The sequence below is a fragment of the Garra rufa genome, chromosome 5 (assembly GCF_049309525.1).
Source record: "Garra rufa chromosome 5, GarRuf1.0, whole genome shotgun sequence".
NCBI lineage: Eukaryota > Metazoa > Chordata > Actinopteri > Cypriniformes > Cyprinidae > Garra > Garra rufa.
Window position 1 is genome coordinate 44,598,639 of NC_133365.1, and position 25,022 is coordinate 44,623,660.

At 35.3% G+C, this 25,022-nt stretch overlaps 2 protein-coding genes across 3 annotated transcripts; one reads left to right on the forward strand and one right to left on the reverse strand.

Moving 5' to 3' along the window:
• Positions 1-28: 28 nt before the first annotated feature.
• On the reverse strand, positions 29-14,454 carry hira (histone cell cycle regulator a). Its single transcript, XM_073839939.1, has 25 exons — positions 14,248-14,454; positions 13,612-13,674; positions 13,383-13,493; positions 12,748-12,838; positions 12,299-12,393; positions 12,105-12,200; positions 10,897-11,057; positions 10,572-10,739; positions 10,275-10,388; positions 9,396-9,466; positions 9,175-9,280; positions 7,567-7,782; positions 6,955-7,040; positions 6,686-6,862; positions 6,429-6,596; positions 5,990-6,194; positions 4,768-4,866; positions 4,383-4,531; positions 4,132-4,293; positions 3,877-3,935; positions 3,076-3,181; positions 2,819-2,941; positions 985-1,148; positions 762-850; positions 29-675 (listed from the first exon to the last, which is right to left on the reverse strand). Exons 1-25 carry the CDS (start codon positions 14,282-14,284, stop codon positions 559-561), a joined length of 3,033 nt encoding a protein of 1,010 aa, XP_073696040.1. The 5' UTR covers positions 14,285-14,454; the 3' UTR covers positions 29-558.
• Positions 14,455-16,391: 1,937 nt separating this feature from the next.
• rnf215 (ring finger protein 215) lies at positions 16,392-24,633 on the forward strand. Of its 2 annotated transcripts, XM_073840825.1 has the most exons (10): positions 16,392-16,683; positions 17,970-18,119; positions 18,191-18,262; positions 18,363-18,448; positions 18,541-18,595; positions 18,695-18,799; positions 20,555-20,671; positions 21,951-22,100; positions 22,205-22,307; positions 22,421-24,633. In XM_073840825.1, exons 1-10 carry the CDS (start codon positions 16,480-16,482, stop codon positions 22,432-22,434), a joined length of 1,056 nt encoding a protein of 351 aa, XP_073696926.1. In that variant the 5' UTR covers positions 16,392-16,479; the 3' UTR covers positions 22,435-24,633. The 2 variants fall into 2 exon arrangements, with proteins under 2 accessions (XP_073696926.1, XP_073696925.1); XM_073840824.1 differs by having other exon boundaries at positions 22,205-24,633.
• The last annotated feature ends 389 nt before the right edge of the window (positions 24,634-25,022 follow it).

Sequence of the window (25,022 nt, forward strand, 5' to 3'; positions counted from 1 at the left end):
CATACGAGAGAGAAAGAAGCAGCAGATATTAGAATTGGTAAATTGTTTATTCCTTTTTTAATTGAAGGTTTACCATTTTCTTAATTTTATAGAAAACGGAGAAAAAAGAAATTGCCTTTTACAAACATTTACAAATAAATGACAAGTGGCTGTACAAATAAGAACTGAAGGAGAAAGACCAAAGAAAGGAGGGAGGGAGAATTGGATCACCACTTATAGCAACTTTTAGTTGTAGAAGTAAAAATGTCCAGTTTTAAGATGACCGCCATGCCAACTTTGTGCTTGATCAGAATTATCCCAAAATGTGAGCTAACCCATCCTTGTCATTTTCCTTTCTTACCACCGGCACAAAGTTTACAAACATAATTAATAAATGTATTTAACAAATTCATTCTTAAAAAAAAAAAAAAGAAAACATCGTTATTTTTGTCCATTTTAATTAGTGTCCATGTCTGCGTTAAAGATAGTGCTGTCAGTAAAGCTAAGGCAGACTGTTAGCACATGTACAGGCCAGGAAGGGGTCAGGGGTGAAAACATCAAAAAGTCAAAGGTGAAGTGCTATTTCAAACGCAGCAGTTCGAGCTGATCCTGATACTCGGTAAAGAGTCTCTGGAACCGCAAGTTCTGACCAATCACAGGCAACACCTCTGTCAACAGATCCCTCTTTCTCAATCCCTGAAATAGACACAGATGATTGTGAAAATTATTTTGAAAGGCACTTTGGTTTTATCAGTAAATGCAGCAAATCTGTATGTTCATACCAGGACTGTTGGCTCCCAGGAGCTGCTACTGGATTTGTGAACTGGTCCTAGTAAATCCTGACATAGTTCCCTTAACCTCTGCTCATAACCTGCACAGATGCAAACAGAGTTACTGTAAATCTGTTAAGATTACGAAACTACTCATTTTCATCTTAAATATATTTTCAACAAGTTTTCTGTGAACTACTGCTTTTTTTTACCAGCTGTCCAACTCATCACTTACCCTCGTTTACGATGAAACGTGCGTAGATGAGAAGCCAGTATCTGTACTCGCTTGCTGAGAGGAGGATGAGGGCAGAAGAGAGCTGGTTCTCCAAGAAGGCCAGAGTCATTCCCTGCTGTAAGTGATGAGGAGTCGACGACAAGCGAGATGCCAACCGCCCCGCACTGAAAGAAACAAATGAGAGACAGTTAAGGCCTGTTCACCCCAAGAATGGCAACTTATCCACTTTCTTTTTCCTGTAAGAGCAGCACGGCCATTTGTAAATTTTATGGTCTGGCTTTCAGTCTCATCTGCGTCCAGCTATTTTTAGCCGTACAAACAGCTTGTTTTGCTGCTTGATATTCCACATTGGTGTGTCTTACCATGTTATTTTAATGTATTGAATCTTTAATTTTTTTTTATCTCATTTATGAACACATAAAGCCATAGGCTTTATTCTGCATTGAAGAATAAGGTGGATAATGCAGGGTTCGTACAGATAGCGTAAAAATGAAATTCCAGGACTCTCAAGGACTTTTCAAGCACTACTTTTTTTGATTTTCAAGGACTTCAATTAGAGACCTCGAACAATGACTTCTATTTCAAATTCTAAAAAACTGAAAATATATGAGAAAAAGGCAAAAATAAAGCACATGCAAAGTATTATTACTGAAGTATACTGCATTTTTACTATAGTAAACCCACAGTTCATTTTCTTTAGGGATTTGTATTTGTGTATACTTTTTTCTTTCTTTTTTGTTTTTAGAACTGTACTGCCTTAATGGTTCGTTCCGAGAACTGGTTCGTTCCGAGAAATGGTTTGATTTCAGATCGCTCTGAAATCCTGATCTGAAACAAATGATTTGCGAACCCGCACCTAAGTCCCAATCTAAATCAAGTGATTTGTGCAATGCACTTTCAAGTTCCAATCTAAAGGAAAAGATTTGCAAACCCGCTCCAAAGTTCCAATCTAAATCAAATCCTCTGAAAGACCAATATGAATAATAATTTGTGAACCATCATTTCAGATCAGGACTCAGAGGACAGATTGACTTGGATCTGAACTTTGTGTATCGCAAATCATTTGATTTGAATCATTCAATTCGTAAAATGATTCACAAACCTGTTTCAATCTAAATCAAGTGATTTGCGATACGTGCTCCGAAGTCCTAATCTGAATTAAGTGATTCACAATACATGAATTTCTGATCTAAATCAAACGATTTACGATATGTGATTTGAAGTCCCGACATAAAAAAAAGATTTCCGACACACGATCCAATTGGAGCACTTTAAAACAGTGAATGATTCTGCGATGCAATAGTTTAACTGATTCTAAGTTTTGAAAAGCACCGTTTCACCCATCACTATGTGCTTTTTAAAATCATTATGTTGAAATGATAATTTGATGAATAATGAATCAATCAGAGTGGTTCCAGCATTAATAAGTCAATTGTTCACCCAAAAATAAAAATGGTCAACATTTACTTGCTCTTAAGCGGTTCCAAACATAAAAAGTTTGTTTCTCCTGTTGAACAAAAAAGAAGATATTTCGACAGTCTGGTTACCAATAATCTTTCAAAATATCTTCTTTTGAGTTTACAGAAGACGGAAATTCATACAGGTTTAGACAAACAAAATATGAGTAAATGAGGATAATTTTCATTTTTGAGTAAACTATCACTTTTAAATGTGCAAACGCTTTAAAACTATGATAACGGCATGGGTATTACTAGTTTAGTGTGGACTTCCCTAATCTCAAATTTATAATGAGTATTAAACCTAGTTATAGTGATTGTCTCTAGTGTGAACAGGCCGAAAAGCAGCATTAGCAGAGTACAGAAATGGCTTTTACCTTAGATTACGGCCCTGTGTTAGGGCCAGTGGCCCCGTGGAGCCCACAGCATCCTGAGAGGACATGCAACTGCGGAAGTCTGCACACTGTACTAGAGAGTCCTGTTTATCTGCAATCAAATTCCTATTGGAGATGAAGAGAAAAGACAAAATATCAGAGGCAGAATAGTCATAGTGGCCCTGAAAATTATTTGGACAGTTTCTGGTTGTTACATGTTAGTGAAACTTAACTTAACACATGGTTTGTGTATCACTCACCAGGTCTCCAGTGATGAGTTAAAGCAGTATGTTTTGCCATTTGACAGCGACACCACAGGTACACCTTGCTGAGTCAAAAAAGACCGACTTACTGTGGCATCTGTGCCTGGAGTGACAGAGAGATTATATGAAGTTATTATATTTCAATTGATTTATCATAGTTCAATTATTCCTAATCATCATTTTGTCAGATAGGCTTTTGCTCTTCATGAAATTCAGCAGATTTGTGTACAGTACCATTCAAAAGTTTGAGCTCAACACAATTTTTAAATGTTTCTGAAAAGTCTCTTATGCTAACTAATGCGGTTTATTTGATCAAAAACACAATAAAGAACAGTAATATTGCAAAATACTACTACAATTTAAAATAACTGCTTTCTATTTGAATTTCTTTTTTAAATTGTAATGTATTCCTGTGATGCAAAGCTGAATTTGTAGCACTCAGTACTCTTTTAGTGGCCTTCAGTGTCATTATCATTCAGAAATCATTCTAATATGCTTATTTTCTGCTTAGGAAACATTTAGTGGCCTTCAGTGTCATTATCATTCAGAAATCATTCTAATATGCTTATTTTCTGCTTAGGAAACATTTATTATTGAAACAGAAATCTTTTGCAATATTATAAGTGTTTTACTGTCACTTTTGGTCAAACAATGGGTCCACTCATGTGCCACTTTTACGTTGACTTAGAAGCATGTGCATTTTTTCCAGCCCATCAATTTTTAAAACTTTATGAGCAGTAGGTGATGAATGAGGTCAACATAAAGATATAAAAAAGGCAGAAGAAAACAAAATCACACCTGATAAGATTGGACTCAAAGATTCATTTTTGACCAAAGCCGTCTGTTTCTGAACATCCCTGCAGAAAAAAAGACAATACCAGACATTTAACATTATGTCAGATCTAGATCTTTTACAATTTACGTTCATAATCGCTGGCCTTTAAGGCACAAATCAACTTCAATCCTATAATAATATAGCCACGTTTTTATCATCAATCAACAAATGACTTGTCTGGACTTTTCTATTGAGAACTAGAGAGGAAGGGTCAGTACCAGACAAACAGCGTGGCTGATGCCATCAGTGCCATGACAAAGTGTCCCGAGCAATGAAGTGCTGACATGGGGGCAGGCAGCATGATGGATGGAATTAGTCTCCGTCCACAGGTAGTGAAGACAGAGAGTGTGCGGTCCTCGCATGCTACAGCAACAACATCACTATGAAAAAATAAAACAAAAATAAGTTATTTTTAGTTGAGATGTCAAAATCAGGCATAAACCAGTGTGTTTTAATATTGTGCACTAACCTGCTCCCAGTTGCTATGATGATGCGACTAGGCAGCAGAACGTCCCACTCTCGCCCCTCTCTGCTCCATTTGAGCTGACTGAGACGAGCGCCAGACACCACAGAGACCTCGTTCTCCACCTCCAGATACGTGATGGCGTCTGTGCTCACCTAACACGAGATTAAAAACCCCATGAAATCAAAATGACCGTATTGTCGATTTAAGTCAATGTTTTTATTATAAGCTGATTTAAATCCTGAGTCATTAATAGCTTAGCTATTTGAATTACATTACATTGAACACTTCTATAGACTTGAGCTTCCTGATTACACATTACAATCTGCCGAGAGCATTAATTGCACACACAAGACTGATATTTTGGGTGTAGAGTGTTTTCGTGTCATACCTGAGTGCTGAATGATTTCTGTATGGATGGGGTAGGAAGTTTTAACACCACTACAGGTGTTGTTATTCGAGACGGCTCCTTCTCTGCTGAGACTGGAGTCTACAACAGAAAATATGAATCAAAAGTCAGTAAACAGAATTTGTATTTGAGGCCCACTGACATCACATGGGTTCTAATGAAGAACCCTCCAGGTTTCTTAAAGGGATAGTATACCCAAAAATTAAAATCTGTCATTAATTACTCACCGTCATGTTGTTTCAAATCGTGAGATCTTAGTTTGTCTTCGGAACACAAATTAAGATTTGATTAAGATTTGATATATATTTATTTTAAAATGAAATAAAGAAATTAATGGTTTTATTCAGCAAGGATATATTAAATTGATCAAAAGCGACAGTAAAAACAAATAAATTCAGTTCTTTCGAACATTCTTTTCGTCAAAGAATCCTGGGAAATTTATATTTATTTTATATATAAGTTTTTTTACTAACAATAACTGAGAATAAGAACTAAATTAGCATGTTAGAATAATTTCTAAAGAAAAATCATGTGACACTGAGATCTGGAGTAATAGCTGCTGAAAGTTCAACTTTGCCTTTAAAGAAATAAAATATTACTGTTTTCACTGTATTTTTGTTAAATAAATGCAGCCTTGGTGAGCAAAAGACATTGATAACACTTCACATTAAGGTTCGATTAGTTATTGTTAGTTAATGTATTAACTAACAATAAACATTAACAAAGATGAATAAATACTGTAATAAATGTTTCGTTTGCTGTTTGTTCATGTTAATTCACAGTGCATTAACTAATGTTAACAAGCACAACTTTTGATTTTAATAATGCATTTAGTAAATGCTGAAATTAACTAAGATTAATAAATGCTGTAGAAGTATTGTTCATTCTTAGTTCATGCTAACTAAAGCAGTTAACTAATGTTAACTAGCGAACCTTATTGTAAAGTGTTAATGAGACCTTTCAAATGCATAAAAAAAATCGTACAGACCTCAAACTATTGAATAATAGTCTATATGTATAAAAATCCAGATTTAAATATGTATATATTTAAAAAGTAGCACCAATGCTTTATTTTACATGCTTACAGCATGCAGTGCTTTAGCATTTACACAGTTTGCACGGTGAAACCCTCTCAGAAAAGATCTGAAAAGGTCCCATGAGTCGACTTTGGGCTCCAAATATCTTTCAAAAGAAGAAATGTCACCTGTGGGAAGGGCTGTGATATGGGCATCATCATTTTGGCATCTTTCCTTGGCCTTCCCTTCTTCCTCTTCTCCACCACCTCTGCTCCCTCCATCTCTCCCTTCCTCTTGGTCAGAGAGAGTGATTTCACCATGGTCTTGTCCTCACTGTCGCTACTAGTTTCATCTTTTCCTTTCGGCTCCTTCACAGAGCTGCTGTCTTTTACCCTGAGTGAGAACCACAAAACAATTTCAGATTGTTTCTAAGTTCACTTTAGAACAGGGGCGCCCAAACTCAGTCCTGGAGGGCCGGTATCCTGCAGAGCTTAGACACACCTGAACCAGCTAATCAAGCTTTTACTAGGCATACTAGAAACTTCCCAGCAGGTGCGTTAAAGCAAGTTGGAGCTAAACTCTGCAGGACTCTAAAGAACACACCAATTATCATGCAGACTTTATTACCTGTCAAGTGGGGTGATGCCTATAGTGAGGGGAACACTAGAAACCCCTGGCGTGGCTTTTGACCTTTCAGTAAACCGTGAATCTAGGGCTTTCATGGGCTCGATCTTGGAAGCAGATGTCAACAGCAAATTCGATTTCATTCCGATTGAGTTCACAGCTGCAGTTCCACTAAAACAGAGACCAGAGAAAGTAAAAGAAATTAGATTTTTACAAAGTACTGGAAAAGAGATGAGGACATTACATACATGTACACTTACCTGTCCTTGTTCTCCTCCGCAGTTTTGTTGGGGGAGGTGGTTGTAGGGTCGTGTGAGGGTCGCAAGCCTAGTGAGTTGGCTGTACTTGAATCCGAAGAGATCTGAGGGGTGAGCTGAGTCGATGCGGACGACCCCGGCAAGATTGGGACGCTGTTGAACAACGCTGGTGAGAAGTCCCTAGATAAAAGAAAGAGACATTCAGCCACCGAACGTATGTTGTGTTATAGGTGAGTGATAATTTTAGACGTGTTGTCGTGCATGTTCGTTACCCCGTGTCGAGCTGTGCGATGCAGAGAGGTGTGATTCTTCTCCTCCCATCTGCGGTTCTGGTCTCCACCTGCTTCTTTAAGAGGTTCTGTCCAATCCCAAAAAATAAATAAAAAGTGTCATTTGTTGTTAATTGCAGTCCTGCAAACATGTTATTTGGAGACAAAAGTGTTAGGATACATCTTCAAGCTCTCTAAACTACTATGCTATGGCCATCATGGTATTAAATGATACATAAATATACAGATTCATACAGAGACAGAGAGACAGGCAGATGTGCATGCAAGTGTATGCAAATTTTTTAATATCACACACCCACACATTATGTATTTGCATGTAATATGCATGTAAACCATTACAATTTTACATAACCACTCATTATGTGCCATTTCATTAACAAAAGTGTCTTTTTGGGACTGTGTAAGTTACACATAAAATGTAAATTTCATAAATTTAGATACCTAAATAACAAACCAACTAGCATGGTTTGGATTTTAAATATTTGACAAAGCAGCAAACTATACTTTTTACTTTGTAAACTTGGTGGAAATACGAGTAACTAATCATTATTTTGCATATTAATCATTTTAAGACTGTTTGATATTTCATCTGACCTTCCTGATGTCCTCCAGGGACTCTCCATTGAGCACATTGGTGAGTTTGGTCGTCTGGTTCTCAGGGCCGCTTCCCTGGGCTCCATTGGGGTTCTGGTTCCCCTGTCGTTCCTGCTGATACTTGAGCATTTCTGGGTTCTCAATAATAGTGCTGGAAAGTTGGGATTCCATAGTAATGGCCAGACTCTTTCCGTAGATGTTCTGATGAATAGAATTCTACAAAAAGGCATACAGAAATCGTATTTTTCACCACCACGTTAGTTTGTGTGTGCTGAGTAACTAACTAAAAGTAGCAAAGCTATTAAGCCATTTACATTCTCCAGAAGCGTGACAGTAGCTCGGCTGTTTTCAAAACAGTGTGGCTTTTCCTGTAACAAGCTATTTTTTTTTTCAATGCTGCATCGCTGTTTTTGTCACACTGCATTAAGCAAGCAAAGGCAATTAGCAAACTCTTCTAGAATGTGTTGTATCTTTTTAAGCAGCAGTGGAAAATTTGATTCAGTTCGACTGTCTGAATGAACAAATTTGCTTATTCAACAAATGGTTCAAAGAAACAATACACTTAGGTCAGATCTCACTTTTTCCAATTATATAACTGAAAGTTATTGTTGCCTTAAAGGAGAAGTTCACTTCCAGAGCAAAAATTTACAGATAATGTACTCACCCCCTTGTCATCCAACATGTTCATGTCTTTCTTTCTTCAGTCGTAGAGAAATTGTGTTTTTTGAGGAAAACATTTCAGGATTTTTCTCTATATTGTGGACTTCAACGGTGGCCCAAGTTTGAACTTCCAAAATGCAGTTTAAATGCAGCTTCAAATAATCCCAAATGCGGTTGTAAATGATCCCAATCGAGGAAGAAGAGTCTTATCTAGCAAAACGATCAGTTATTATTTTAATTACAATTCATATACTTTTTAACATAAAATGCTCATCTTGTCTTGCTTTGCCTGAACTCTGTTTCCAGTTCAAGACAGTTGTCAGTATGTCGAAAAACTCCCATCTCATTTTTTCCCCCAACTTCAAAATCAATCTACATCGCTGTTTTACATTTTTTGTGTGTTTGATCTTCTTTGCATGTTCACTTTGCAAACACTGGGTCAGTACTCCTGCAGTGATGTAGGATGATTTTGAAATTATTTTTGAAGTTGAGGGAGAAGATGGGAGTTTTTCAGCATACCCTGACTGTCTTGAACCAGAAAAAACTGTTCAGGAAGAGCAAGACAAGACGAGGGCTTGAGGCTAAAAAGTATATAAATTGTAATTTTATATATAAATAAAAATTAAATAACCTTTCGTTTCGCTAGATAAGACCCTTCTTCCTCAGCTGTTATCACTTACAACCGCATTTGGGATCGTTTGAAGCCACATTTAAACTGCTTTTTGGAAGTTCAAACTCGGGGTACTATAGAAGTCCACTATATGGAGAAAAATCCAAAAAAAATTTCCTCAAAAACAATTTTTTTTTTACGACTGAAGAAAGAAAGTCATGAACATCTTGGATGGCAAAAGGGTAAGTACATTATTTTTTACATTTTTGTTCTGGAAGTAAACTTCTCCTTTAAATACATAAATACATAAAACACTGGTGTGTGCATATTTTCTCCACCTTTTCCTCTTCATTCAATGGATCTCCCAGTTCATCTTGCGAGAAGTCCAGGAAAGCCACAGTTCCATCCATGGAGCACACCAGAAGTCCCAACCCATTGAGTGTCCTGAAAGATTCAATCCATTCACAAAACTCTCATGCATGCAAGTCTTTACACCACTACAATGTTTATGTGGCTTAAAGCTTGGAAGATAGGAAATCTTTTGTTTTTGTTAACTTACCATGTAATATCCATAATGGACTTATCAAAGAGATCATGGATGACAACCAGTGGGCGCTTGAGTGAGGTGAGCTGAAAAACAAGATCAGGATAACTGATTCAAGGTGTCATTTTAACATTCATTACCATTTTTCTGTCCTCACTGAAAGAGAAATATTGTGCAAAACAAAAGAATGCGAACATATCAGAATGTATTAGGTTCTTAAACAGCTTTGTGAAGCTTTGGACCAAAAAAATGCCACAGTCCAGCGTAACAGCGACTGACAAAATGTATTGTCATGGTTGCAGCTGGTTAGGGCAAAAACTCATTAACATGGACGAGATGTGATTTATCGCTTTCACTTTTCTGTTTTATATTAAACATTAAACAATATTTTTAGTCAGAGTATAACCACTGAATTGTTTATACTAAGTTTAAGGTCAGTAAGATAGTTCGGAATGAAAACAATACTTGTATTCAGAAAGGATGCATCAAATTGATCAAAAGTGACAGTAAGGACTTTTATACTGTTACAAAAGATTTCTGTTTCAAATAAATGCTGTTCCATGGAAAGTTCTATTCATTAGCAAACCGTGAAAAAAATTATCCGGGTTTCCATAAAAACTGTTTTCAACAGTTATAATAAGTTATTATAAGCATATTACACTGATGTCTGAAAGAAAATGTGACACTGAAGACTGGACTAATGGTTGCTTAAAATTCAGTATTGCATCACAGGAATAAATTACATTTTAAAATGTTACAATAGAAAACAGTTATTTTAATTGTACATTTCAAGATTGTATTAGCACCAGTTTATAATTTAATTAATAATTTCCATGATCATAGGAACACAAACACAAAGGGTAAAATAAGGGGTGATACTGAGAAGTCTCATACCCAAACAGAGAGCGAGCGGTCCTTACTACCCACAGCACAGCAGCAGTACGGGCAGCTGGGTTTGGGCGTACTGCCATTCTTCTGTTTCTTCTTAAAAATCTTAGGATTGAACTTCTGCAAAGAGATGGAAAGGAATTAATAAACCACTCACTAAGAAACAAGAATCATATCCTAGAGCTTAGCCAATTTTACAAAATCATGATTTGATCAAAACAAAAGAGAAACATTGCAGTATAAACTACGACAGTGATTTAAATGCATGCTTTGTGAAAAATACAGATTTGAACCAACACTAACCACCACAGTGACAGCTTTCCGATGGCCCACAAAGTCCATGTTGGTTTTCCAGCCGTCGCGTTCGATGATCTGAGCTGTTGGCCCAGAATTATTCATGGCATGAGCTGAAACCAGGTACTGACCATCTGGAGACCAGCTCAACCGCAGGACGTGTGTGGTGCCGCCACACTGAATCAAAACAAGAGAGAAGGAAAAAAAAATAAGAGAAGACAGGGTCACACACATGCGAACAATTTAAAAAAAGATGAAAACAAGATAAACAAAAAGAGTAAATACAAGCACAAACTGGCATTTCTGGCCAGCAGTTTAAACTGTGAAGGCTTACTTCACTGAAGGGTTTGGTTATGTTTGTCTCCAGCTGCCAGTCCATGGTCCTCCAGACCTTCAGGCTATGGTCATCTGCCTGGGAAGCGATGTACTTTCCAACAGGGTCCCATGTCAGGCCTTTGACCAGCCCTGTGTGTCCCTTTAAAGCCATCACAATCTCTGTGGCATACACATACGCAAGCAACTTCAAAATGACGTATTTTAAGCTTTGATTCAGAACTGAACTTATTGATACAGACGCCAACGCTTCATAAAAGTCCCTCATGAAACTTTCATAGATACTACAGTGGCCATTGCATTATAAATACAGTTTAAGTCAGAAGTTTACATACACCTTGCAGAATCTGCAACATGTTAATTATTTTACCGAAATAAGAGGGATCATACAAAATGCATGTTATTTATTTATTTATTACTGACCTCAATAAGAGGTTTACATATAGTCCACAAAAGAAATACTAAATACTGTGTTGTTGCCTGAATGATCCACAGCTGTGTTTTTGTTGTTGTTGTTGTTTAGTGATAGCTTTTCATGAGTCCCTTGTTTGTCCTGAACCATTAAATTGCCTGCTGTTCTTCAGAAAAATCCTTCAAGCCCCACAAATTATTTGCTTTTTTCAGCATTTTTGTGTATTTGAACGCTTTCCAACAAAGACTGTATAATTTTGAGAATGCTCTTTTCATACTGAGGACAACTAAGGGACTCATAAGCAACTTACAAAAGGTTCAAACGCTCACTGATGCTTCAGAAAGAAAACACGATGAGAACTTTTTGAATTTAAAGATCAGGGTAGGTTTAACTTATTTTGTCTTCTAGGAATTGAAACATGATATCTTCTCTAGCTTTTGAAGGGTAGTACTAAATGAAAAGAAATATAATATTTAAGCAAAAAATGTAGGCACAACTATCACTAAACAAAAAAAACAGCTGCGAATCACTGAGGTAACAACACAGTATTAAGAAACAAGTGTATGTTAACCTTTAAACAGAGTCATTTTTATAAATTCAACTATTATTTTATCTTGTGGACTCTATGTAAACATCTTTTATGTGAAATATCTTATTCAGGTCAGTAGTAATAAAAAAAAATAACATGCATTTTGTACAACCCTCTTATTTTGGTAAAATTATCAACATTTTGACTTCAACTGTATATCAAACCAAGCACCATCTGCAAACAAATGACAGAAAAACGGACTTTTCACCTGGAAATTTCCGAGCGTTCCATATAACGATAGTGTTATCCACACTGCAGGACGCGAGCCAGACATCATGAGGTGACCAGGCGACATCCATTACATCTGAATCAGATTTATAGAGAACACCACATGTGCTTCACACAATGCCAAAGCTGAAGACAATATCCAGCATCTACATGAGCAGCGTTTTTTCCCCTCACCTCCCGTGTGGTTCCTCAGAATCGTGACGCACCTCCACTGTTCCACATTAGCCAGTTTACTGCTGGACCCAAACACTGTGCTTGGACCTATGAAACTGCACAACAAATACCAGATAATGCCCTAAAGGCCTGTGTGTGGATGCATGTGTGGCATCTATTTGCGTCATATAAACAAAAAGAGACAACAATGTGCGTAGGGGAAAAAGTAAGGTAATGAGTAGTGCATTTGCACAAGTGACATCTAGGTCATTCTGTCAACTTGTATACAGATTTTCATTTTTATTTTTAAACTTTAATATTCCAATACATTAAATATATTATTATAGCATTAAAAATGTATTCATGTTTGTTTGCGCGTTTTGTTTTTTTAGAAGTAATCCAATCATCATGTGCATGCGTGGAGAGAAATGAACAGACAGCGATACACAGAATGAGTCTGTTTTACTCACGCAGCTCTCTTCCACACCATGACCAGTTTGTCGTCTCCTCCTGACGCCAGGTATAAGCCATTATTTGACCAACGCACGCAATTCACACATGCTGAAAATGCACAAAGTTACATAAAACATTTAATTAGATACTGAATATTCATCTGTGTCACACATTCTGCCTCACATTCTGCCAGTGCAGTTCATATCCAAATGAGTTTAAAATACATTTAAGTGACAAAACATGATCTAGACACCATCTCTGAATTATTCTTTGATTGTTGGAAGCAAAATGTGTGACCATGGACAACAAAAACAGTCATTAAGGGCCAATTTTTTAAAAATTAAGATTTATCCATCATCTAAAAGCTGAATAAATAAGCTTTCCATTGATTTGTGGTTTGTTAGGATAGGATAGTTGGTGAGATACAACTATTTGAAAATCTAAATGTTGAGAAAGATCACCTTTAAAGTTGTCCAAATGAAGTGAGCAATGCATATTACTAATCAAAAATTAAGATATTGCTACAAATATACCTGTGCTACTTAAGACAGGTTTTGTAGTTCAGAGTCACATACATGGTATAAATGCAACAATGCACTTCATATATCTTAATCTTGAATATAGAGACAAAAAACAAAGTATCAAGTAATACCTAAATGATTGTCCATCTGACAAAGCAATTTGGGAATACTTTCGTTCTTCTCATCTTCCTCCCGAAGAACCGGGGCCATATTCCAAATGACCACTTTCCCAGAGTCCTCACCTGTCAATCGACACAACACATTACTTTCTTATGACAAACTGTCACAAAATTAGGATGGTAAACTTCTACAAACTAACAGTTAGCTAAAGAACGACAGAAGAAATGTTTAGACTTTCACCTTGGCCACCTGTAGCAAACTTAGTTCCATCCGGATGGATGTCAACTGAGAATATTGGTTTACCTAAAAACAAAAACACACTTGTAACACAAATGCAGTTTGAAAATACACAACCTAACACGATCAAAGAATCAAGAAACAAGCAATAACAAACAACAAATGTATACAATACATACAATGCGATTCCCAAAGCAGGTTAAATGAAATGCAAACAAGGCCACAGTGGAATATAACAGATAAACAAAGTCATAGATTTAATTTAATCTGTTAATTAAGTCCAAATCACCTTTGAAATTACACAACCGACTCTTATTTTTAACTGTACAACAACACAGCCATCAGCTCCAGCTTCATCGACCCATGTCAGAGGTCTGCCTGTCTTTTGCAACTTCAAAATGGGTGGTGTGCACATCATATATTCATGGGTGGCTTCTAAAAAACCAGCCAAACTGAAAAAACAGCCGGTTACTATGAATCTTATAGCGCTAAACCGTGCAGATGAGTATCCGATCGTGAGCACAGCCCTGCAGAAGAGACCCGATCCGTCTCTCTACATAACAAAAGCGCAAGTTGAAGCCCCGGATTCCTGCACAAACACACACACATACATACACACAGTCGGGCTGCTGCTCTCACCATTGTGATTGACCCAACTCGGCTTCAAGAGCTTCATCTTCCCGCTGAACAATTATAAAAGCACCGTTTGCAACCCGCGATCTCTCTCCGCGCTCCAGAGGAGAATGGTTTCCAGCGTCCACCCGCCCGCCCGGCCGTTTAAGTGCTGCGGCTCATCCGTTACTTTGTTGCTCAGTTGAACTCCATGTCTGTCTCTCTCTCTCCCCCTCTCTCTCTCATCACTCTGTGAGCGTGAAGCTGCAGCAACTGAAGTCACGCCGGAAGTTCGCCGTCTTCTTCGAAGTTCCCTTGGAAACAAAGAATGAACTTGTGTGTTCCTTATTTACATTATTTTGTTTGGCAGAAGCGTAATCCAAAGCTATTTACAAACTAGGAAATCACATATACAAGCGAGTTAATAAGCTAATATTGTTAGCAGTGCTACATTTACATAAGACTGAGGTCAATAACAATAAATATCCGCGATATCACCATATTTTGGACATGTAGCAGAGATGCAGCATAGTAATGGTATTGACGTGTTTCTGAAATAATATTTTTTGTGTTTTGCCGTCAGAATTAATTATCAAAATATCTATCTATCTATCTATCTATCTATCTATCTATCTATCTATCTATCTATCTATCTACACAAAAAAAAAAATCTCTTCTGCTCACCAAGCCTGCATTTATTTGATCCAAAGTACAGTAAAAACAGTAAAATTGTTAAATATTTTACTATTTCAAATAACTGATTTAAAATATATTTTAAAATGTAATTTATTCCTGTGATCAAAGCTAAATTTTCAGCATCATTACTCCAGTTTTTAGTGTCACATGATTCTTTAGAAATCATTCTGATTTGCTGTTCAAGAAACATTTATTGTTGTTATTATTAATATTTAAAGCAGTCACAGTTGAAAACACATCAGCATTTACCTGAAATAAAAAGCTTTTGTAACATTATACACTATACCATTCGAAAGCTTAGAGTGAGTATAATTTTTTATAGAATTATAGACCTTTTTCATAGACCTGAGTAAATGATGAGCGCCGCCATTACGAATTCTAACGTCAGATTGAATGCTTTTCTGTTCCGGTTTCCATAGGAACTCATTCAAATAGCGTCCATCTGTTTTTAATGTAGCTAACGTCCGCTGCTTCCTGTCATCTACACACTCATTAAAGTGAGGAACTGACAAATGACGGTCATTGCGACATTGCCAAGTGATGGCGCTATGGAGCCATGTGCTTTTTAAAAACATTTGAATAGGTTTAACATTAGTTTATTAGCTCGGAATATACCCTAATTTGACTAGAAACAATGCAGACCGGAAATGCAAAGCATTCTTTCAGTTAAGAGCCGGACTTACTTCCGTGTTCAGGAAAAAGGTCTATATAAATTAATACTTTTATTTAACAAGGATTCTTTAAACTGATCAAAAGTGATGATGAAGACATTTATAATGTTACAAAAGATTTCTATTTTAGATAAAAACTGTACTTCTGAACTTTTAACATTTGTAATTTAATTAATTTAATTAATTTTAGATTTAACATAAAAAATCTGACTGGCAGTGTATCTATCTATCTTTATATTTCTATTCTCATTGTTCCATTTTGATATGTTTCTGCAGTTCACAGATTTAGCACAGTTTTATTCAAAAAAAAAATTTTGTTTATAAACGAAAACGTTTACAACATTATAAACAATGGATGAAAATTTAAAAATTAAATGTAAAATACGAACATACAGAACTTTTGAATAAAGGTTAGACAACAAACATTTTAAATAATTTTGAGTAGAAAAATTTTAAATAAAGCTTGAAAATAATAAAGTTCTATATAATTCTATTTTACAGCTTCCCACTGGGTGGCGAGCGCACATCTTTTTCATAACGGCTGTGGAAAAGATATGAAATACAGAAATAGAAATCGAAATACAAAGGAAACGCGGATACAAACCTTTTAAACCCAAACTGGGTGGAGCGTGATGTGTTATAATAGATGATTGGACCGCACAGCGCTCCCTGCAGGACTTACATACAGTTACAACCATCTGTAACAACAGTTGCCATTCTAGCTAGTTTCACTTTCACAAGTGCAGGCAGGAAAAGCGAGCCGCAGAAGAAGAACTCCACTCAGTTTGTTTACATCAGCAGGAGGTGTCAGAACAGAGGCTGTCCTGACAGTATGGCTCAAACTTTCACTCTATGACGTGGTATGGTTTATAACATCAACTGACCCGGAGCCATGGGCGCATTAGCTTGTCTTTCTGTGCTGAGCTGGATGTGGCTTTGCCCGCTGGTGTCCAGCGAACAGGTGGCATTTGTAGAGGTGTTTCTGGAAGAACATCAGCATGTTTTACTGGGTGAGGTGGTCCAGGGGAGTCTGGAGAACGACCCCATGGAAAACCACAACAAAAAGAAACATGACCTCAAAGGAGACCTCGTATTAGTAAGTGATCAATGCATGCAGATACTTGATATGACAAGTTAGTTTGACCATTCTGGATGTGAAATAGAACATGCATTAGTTTGCAATTTTCTCGTGTGCTGTGTCAGCAACGCGAAACAATACAATGATATTTAATACATATTATATTAACTATTCTAAATATTGTTAATGTAGAACTTCTAAATTCTATAAAGCTTTAAAAAAACTTTTTTTTTTTTTCAATTTTTTCACAACCAGTCATAAGGGTCAGTTTTTTTATATCGAGATTTTTATATTATCTGAAAGCTAAATAAGCTTTCAATTGATGATTGGTTTGTTAGGATAGGACAATATTTGACAGAGATACATCTATTTGAAAATCTGGAATCTGAGGGTGCAAAATAGCTAAATATTGAGAGAATCACCTTTAAAGTCGTTTAAATGAAGTTCTTAGCAATGCATAGCATATTACTAATCAAAAATTAAGTTTTGATGTGTTTACGGTAGCAAAATATCTTTGTGGAACATGATCTTTACTTAACATCCTAATGATTTTCGGCATAAAAGAAAAATATAATTTTGACCCATACAATGTATTTTTTGGCTATTGCTACAGATATATCCATACTACTTAAGATGGTTTTGTGGCCCAGGGTCACATATTTGCATATTAACGAATTTCTTTGTATTTTTTCTGTGCTAGTCAAATATGATAAATATATATATATATATATATATATATATATATATATATATATATATATATATATATATATATATATATTGATAATAGCAATATAGCATTAATTTATTATAATATTCATTGTTTTATAATATTTAGTGATAATATAATTATTGTTTTAAAAATATATATACATTAATTGACAAAATATTTAATACATACATAATACATACATTTAAACCTACTGATTACATATTTCCAATAACCATTATGTTGCCTAAATCCCTAAAACAATAAATAATATAGACTATAGGCAAGCAGAAAAATAAAAAACGTACATGACAATTTATTATTATTATATTAAATATTACAAATATTTACAATATAGCGCTTATATGAATAAATTAATTGAGAAAATATAAGCACAGCTGCTTAAAATTATATAAAAATGTATAAACAATTTTGTACAATTAAAAAAGTAAACATTAAACAAAATTAAAAAACATTCTAGTGATTATCTTCTATTTTTGATTAAAGTGTAAAGATTGATATTTTAGAAACTAATATTAAGAGAAGTTGTGGACAGTGTCTTAAGCCTCAGTGTCATGCTTCTTTGTCTCTGCAGATAAAAGACGAAGCTCTTAAAACCAACAGTGAAAGCAGTGATGGAAAGGATCTGAGCCCTTGGATTGGAGTGGTACCTGTCCAGATGGAGGAAGGCACAGTGTCCAGTAACAGCAACCAGGAGTCCTTTGCTGCCTCTATGGTCAATAAGGTATTCAAAATGGTGACTTAAGCATAATGTCTAGGTAGTATTGATAAAACTAACAGATCTTTCTCTTATAGATGAAGCGTGCTCTTGTTTTGGGTGCATCTGCTTTGATCATACTGGCTTTAAACCAGAATACTGTCAGAGAGGTGAGAGCTTTGCTCTTGATTTATAAATCTTTATTTGATTTGATAATGGTTATTAGATAAGTCAAAGAAATAAGAACAAAAAACTGTTCTTCCTCTATAGATGGATCTCTCTCAGGTCCTCTCCAAGCCAATCATTATCATTCAGACGTCAGAAAATGTCACTAAGCTCATTGGAGCACTCCTCAGGTAATCCATCGTCATTAAAATTATCGATTTTCTTCTGAATAAAGAATATACTGAATTTAGGCATGTGTCTTTTTCAACTTTTATTCAATTAGGGGCCTTCATGCAACAGCAAAAATCACTTACAAGTCTTTTCTACAGGACAGCCTGGTAAGATTGTACTCATAATCCATTCCTCTGTAGCATAGTTTTGTGCTTGTCATGGTTCATTATTGTAGGAGTGTGAAATTTCCAAATGTTGTGTCATAGGGGGCCACCTTGACCCTGTGGTCCAGCTGTGGCCGTTCAAGAGGAGGGTTGTATGGGGAATGGCAAGGGGTCATCTGCACCGGGGAGACCAACTCTCAGGTCCAGGTATGAACATTATGAAGACATATGTGACCCTGGACCACAAAACCAGTCATAAGGTTAAATTTGACAAAACTGAGATTTATACATCATATGAAAGCTCAATAAATAAGCTTTCTATTGATGTATGGTTTGTTAGGATAGGACAATATTTGGCTGAGATACATCTATTTGAAATCAGAAATCTGAGGATGCAAAAAAATCAAAAAGACCGAGAAAATCACCTTTAAAGTTGTCCAAATTAGGTTCTTAACAATGCATATTACAAATCAAAAATTACATTTTGATATGTTTACATGAGGAATTTTACAAAAAATCTTCATGGAAAATTAACTTTACTTAATTTCTTAATGATTTTTGGCATAAAAGAAAAATCAAACATTTTGACCCATGCAATGTATTTTTGGCTATTGCTACAAATATACCCCAGCGACTTAAGACTGGTTTTGTGGTCCAGGGTCACATATTATATCATCCAGGATTACTATCATAGCTTTACAGCTCAAAATATGCCAGCCGTATGAAATCCAATTTATGTTTTCCCAAATTGCGTTTTAATTTTTCCAAATTAAATTTTTTTCTGTTTAAATTTTTTTTGGATTCCATTTTAATAGTTGAATTAAATTTTAAATTAAAGCATGTCTAATTAATTGAGATCACAAAACGTATACAATTTAACAGCAGTTTATTAAAAGTTTAACGAAAACCCTGTGAAATAAGTGTCATTTTTTTCTCAAATTTAGGGCTGGTTTCACAGACAGGGCTTAGACTAAGACAGGATTAGGCCATAGGTCAATTAAGAAATTAAAGTAATTTTTATAAAAATGCCTTAGAAAAAACATTACTGGTGTGCATCTCGAGACAAAACAAGGGCACCGACATATTTCAAGATCAATCAGTGCAAGTTTCTTTCAGTTGAAACAACGGCTTACGCTTAGGGGGTTAGTTTTCCATTAATTGTCTGGATTGCATTTGAATGGTTTCATTAAATTTGAATAATCAAAAGCATTTCTAAATAATACATTTTATTATTTTTATATCTTTTATTTATTTATTTTTTCAGAAATACTGTATTATGTATTTACATTTTTCTGGTAAATAAATTCTGGTAAAAACATTTTCTGGTAAATATTCCTTAAAAATGATGTTTTCATAATTTTATTAATAGTACTGTCATTACAATAAGTAATATATTTCTGTCACAGTTTCTTCAAGATAAACCAAACTTTTATTTTGACGGGTTGCTGTGAAGACCATTAAGTTTCTGTTTGTAAATGTTTTTTCTCACAAGAAATGGTAAAATGCTTATGAAGTGAGCAGTTCCAGAGATTATGTTTATTTGTTGATGTACACCACATTCACACAGAGACACGCAGAACATGCAGGATTCACATTTAAATTTTATGGCTTAATATTCACAGTCACTAATCCGTATTGATTTAAGTGTACTGACCTAGTTCTGATTTATTCATCCAAAATTATAACATTTGTTATACAGTAAATTCCATTTTTATGACTGGATTCGACATATCTGTCCTCATTTCTGGAAATCATAGAGCCCTATGTAATCATCTTATGTTTCTTAAAGGGGTAGTTCACCCAAAAATGAATGGTTTGGAATGACATGAGGGTGAGTAAATGATGACAGAATTTTCATTTCTGGATGAACTAATCACCTTTAATTCTTAGTGTTCTCAGTTTTATTAGTCTGCAAATAGAATTTCTCTTCTTTTTAATTTCTTTTTTTGTCCATCTGTCCAGAAATATCTCCAGCAGCTCTGGAACACTGTGGTTCTGGTGGCCCTGGTCCTCTCCACAGGGGTCATAGTTCATGCACGCTGGCAGTACCAGGACAACCAGTTTAATGATGATTTAGAGGTGAACACTGTTTTTGTGACAGAAACTTTTCAAAAGTTTGTGACACTAATGTGACTAACTGAAGAAAGAAGCAATGTTAACTGAAGACTGGAAAGAAATTCCATCATAAACATACACTACCATTTAAAGGTTTTGGGTCAGTAAGATTTTTTTTTTTCCAAAAGAAAGTTTTATTCAAGAAGGATGCAATAAATTGATCAAAAGTGACATTAAAGTTGTTTATAATGCTGCAAAAATTGGTAACACTTTAGTATAGGGACCAATTACAAGTAACGCAAGTTACATAATCAGATTACTTTTTTCAAGTAATTAGCGAGGTAACAAATTACTTTTTAATTTACAAGAAAATATAAAAAGTTGAGAGAAATTGCAAAGTAAGATGTTGCTTTAATTCCAGAATAAATGTGAACATGCATTAATTAATCTCACTCACAAAAAAAACATATTCGGTATTCCTCAAATTGAATAAAACCTCAAAAGTATGATGCAAACCTGCAGTAATTAAATATGTTAAATAATACAAATATCCTTTAAGTATTTAATCCCATTTTATTAACCAGTGTCTTTGCTTCTGACTTTTGATGATCCAATTTAACCATACTAAAAAGCAAAAATTACTCATTTTTTTCTTTTTATGCATTCTATTGTATAGACGTTAATTTACTTTTCCTTCAAACTGATGCTTTTGGTGTGAAAGGGCTTTTACATTTGCCAAAAATAGAACTTTTTATATTAAAATCGAAAAAGCAAGCCCTGCCCAGATTTAAAAAGTAATGCAAAAGTAACAATTCCCAACACTGCTAACTATCAATAAGCAGCAAATTAGGAGTTTATTGAGGCAAAAGTTGTAGTTAATGGATTGTTAATAGCGAGAATTTGACCTGGAAATAAAGTGTAACCCAAACATTTCTTCTGTTAATTAAAAAGATGGAATCACTGTTTTCACAAAAATATTGCTCTTTTCACATTAATAATTATAAGAAATGATTCTTGAGCAACAAATAAGCATATTACAATGATTTCTAAAGAATCATGTGACACTGAAGACTGGAGTAATGACTTCTGAATATTTTTTCCATCACAAGAATAAATTACAAATAGAAAACCAGTTATTTTAAATTGTAATAATATTTCACTTTAGTACTCTTTTTGTTCTATTTTTAATCAAATAAATGCAGTATTAGTGAGCACAAGAGAAATGCTGTACTCAGTGGTAGTCTCTAAACTATACACAGTTTATAATTTAACTCAAATTAAAAATAAACTCTTTGTCTTATAGTCAGACCTAAAGCAAGACATTTTAAAGAGATTATCAGCACTAAAGACGAGGATATACCGGCAACCCAAAGTGAGATGTGACCCAACACAAAGTCAGCCGCTGGAGACGGACAGTTGTGCTGTTTGTCTGGAGCAATATAACAACAACCAGGTGACAGATCCTCTGCACATTCTTATGCTTTTGCTCAGTATAGAGTCATTATTTTTTCATTAAGAGAGACTGTTTAATCACTGCTGTATTTGGGTGTGTTTTAGTGTTTGAGGGTGTTACCGTGCCTCCATGAATTCCACAGAGATTGCGTGGATCCCTGGCTACTCCTCCAGCAGACCTGTCCTCTCTGCAAACGTAGCGTGCTTGGTGAGGAAAAACAGAAAGATATTACTATAACGTCTGTATTTTTACTCTGTGCACAGTGTCAATCAATCATAAGTTGCCCAATTTAAACTGAACTCTTCCTTGGTCTTATTCAGGTAATTTTTATTGAGCTGGACCAGGATGGATTCTGGACTGGGAATTTGTGGAATTGGATTGACTCTTCTGATTCAGACATTTCATGGCAACTAAACTGCTCCTCTGTACTGTAAGGTCAGAATACCTCCATGATAATTATTTTTGACCTCTCCAAAGACTATAAACCTTGAGTTCTTTCAAGATACTCCAAGAGTCAGGACTAGTTCCTGATCTTTGGTCAAACCACTTGAGAAGTTTCTAGAAGGTAGGTCCTCGTACATGGGATCAGTTTTTTTGCGCACAGTACTTTAGTTACATTTGCTGAACCGGCTTAGCAATTCACAGATTGTCAAGTCATATGCACAGAAAAAAACAAAAGTAATATTTTAGAACTCTACAAATTAAGAAGGAATCATACCCCCTCAATTCTCCTTTTTTTGTTCAAACAAGGGTTGGCATAACATTTATATAAAATCCTTCAAGAAAAAATAACTAATAGTATTCAAGCACTGCATTTGCCTCTAATACGAGACCAGGGGTAGTGCCCAACCTAGCCCTGTTCCACCCTTTTTCACCAAAAACAGATGCTGTTCTTGACTAGAGTTGGTTAGAGTTGCTATCTTTGGAACTGAAGTTGGTTGTAGATGCTGTCTTTGATAGCAACCTTGAAGTTGCTATCTTGACATCTTTTGAGAACATACACTATATTGCCAAAAGTATTGGGACACCCCGTTCTAATGAACAGGTTTGACTACTGTAGTAATTATCATAGGTACAAAACCTGATGTTTAAGCATAAAAATGATATTCTAGGGGATTGTGTTCTTCTAATGTGATAGCAACAGCTTTGACAGGACCCTTTTCTATTCTAACATGACAATGCCTCTGTGTATAAGGCAAGGTTCAAAAAGAAATGATTGATTCAGACAGTGTGGAAGAACTTGACTGGTCTGCAAAAAGCAAAGTCCTAATCCAATCTGAAAATCTCTGGAGTGATTTTAAATGCAGACTTTGAGCCAAAAACTCACCAAACACCAATGACTTGTAACTATGGGTACAGTCATTTTTGACACTTCCAAAATGCTTGCAACAGAGATGGAAATACAATTTATAAATACATGAATTGTTTCCATCTTGCCAGTTTTGGAAGTGCCTTTTTCTGTTCTAAAGAAGGGGTGTCCCAATACTTTTGCCCATATAGTGTATGTACAAATCATTGGTGTTTGGTGATTGGTTTTTGGCTCAAGGTCTGCATTTAAAGTCAAACCGGAGGACTTTGCTTTCTACAGACCAGTCAAGTTCTTCCACACTGACTAAATCAATCATTTCTGTATGCTGTAAAATTAGAAGCACACAATCCCCTAGAATATCATTATATGCTTACACATTAAGATTTGTACTCATGGAAATTACTAAATTAGTCAAACCTGTTCATTAGAAGGGGGTGTCCCAATACTTTTAGCAATATAGTGTATAAAATATGAATACATATAAAATTATCATTATGTTTGTATTAAGAGCATAAAATGCTTAAAAAAAACAGTAGCACCATTGTTCAACAGCTAAACCTCCAGCTCCAGAACTAGCACCAATTTTGTGGAAAAGGAATGTGTTAATCAGTTCTGTTACCCTAAACTACCCAGTGAAGTCAAAGATACACAAGTATCAGTATTTCATACAAAGAGCTGCAAGGATGCCCTATGCGTTCTCGCTGCACAAAGAGCGACTTTTACTGTTGCTGTCGCTTTTAAACATAAATTACAGGGACAATGAGTACATTTACATGCATTTTAGAAGATCAGTTTCTTTTCAGATTCATTTTGAAATGTTATGTAAATGCTTTAGTCTGAAATCACGCTAGTTGGGTTTTTGCATAATTGGACTATAGGCTAAAAGTAACACACCAAGCCGACTTCAAAGAACTAGCGGCGACAAAAGCTGACGGTTTCGTCACTTCACGTCGACAGCATCTGGACCAAAAAGCTGCACTTGAACACACCGCACAGACTACAGCCAACTGCAAACTAACATGTGCTAACATACATAATTAACTAACATGTAATGAACCTACAGTACACTACCGTTCAAAGGTTTGGGGTCGGTTTAAATAAGAAATTAATACTTTTATTCAGCAAAGATGCAGTATATTGATCAAAAACAGTAAAAGAAAACATTCAGAAGATTCCAAAAGGTTTCTATTTCATATAAGTACTGTTTTTGTTAATGAATCCTCAAAAAAATGTTATCACTATGGGTACAGTAACAAAGCTACTTTTTTAGCATCATTGCTCCAGTCTTCAGTGTCACATGATCCTTTAGAAATCCTTTTAATATGCTGATTTGCTGTTCAACAAACATATTATTAATATTATTATCAATATTTTAAACAGTTGAGTACATTTTGTTCAGGATTCTTTGATGAATAGAAAGATCCAAAGATCAGCATTTATCTGAAATAAAAGCTTTTTAACATTATACACTATACCAGAAATTGTAGAAACAAAGGAAATGAACTTTTATTTTATTTATATTTCTGAAGGATCATGTGACTGGAGTATTAAAATCACAGGAATAAATTACATTTTAAAATATATTCAAATAGAAAACAGCTATTTTAAATAGT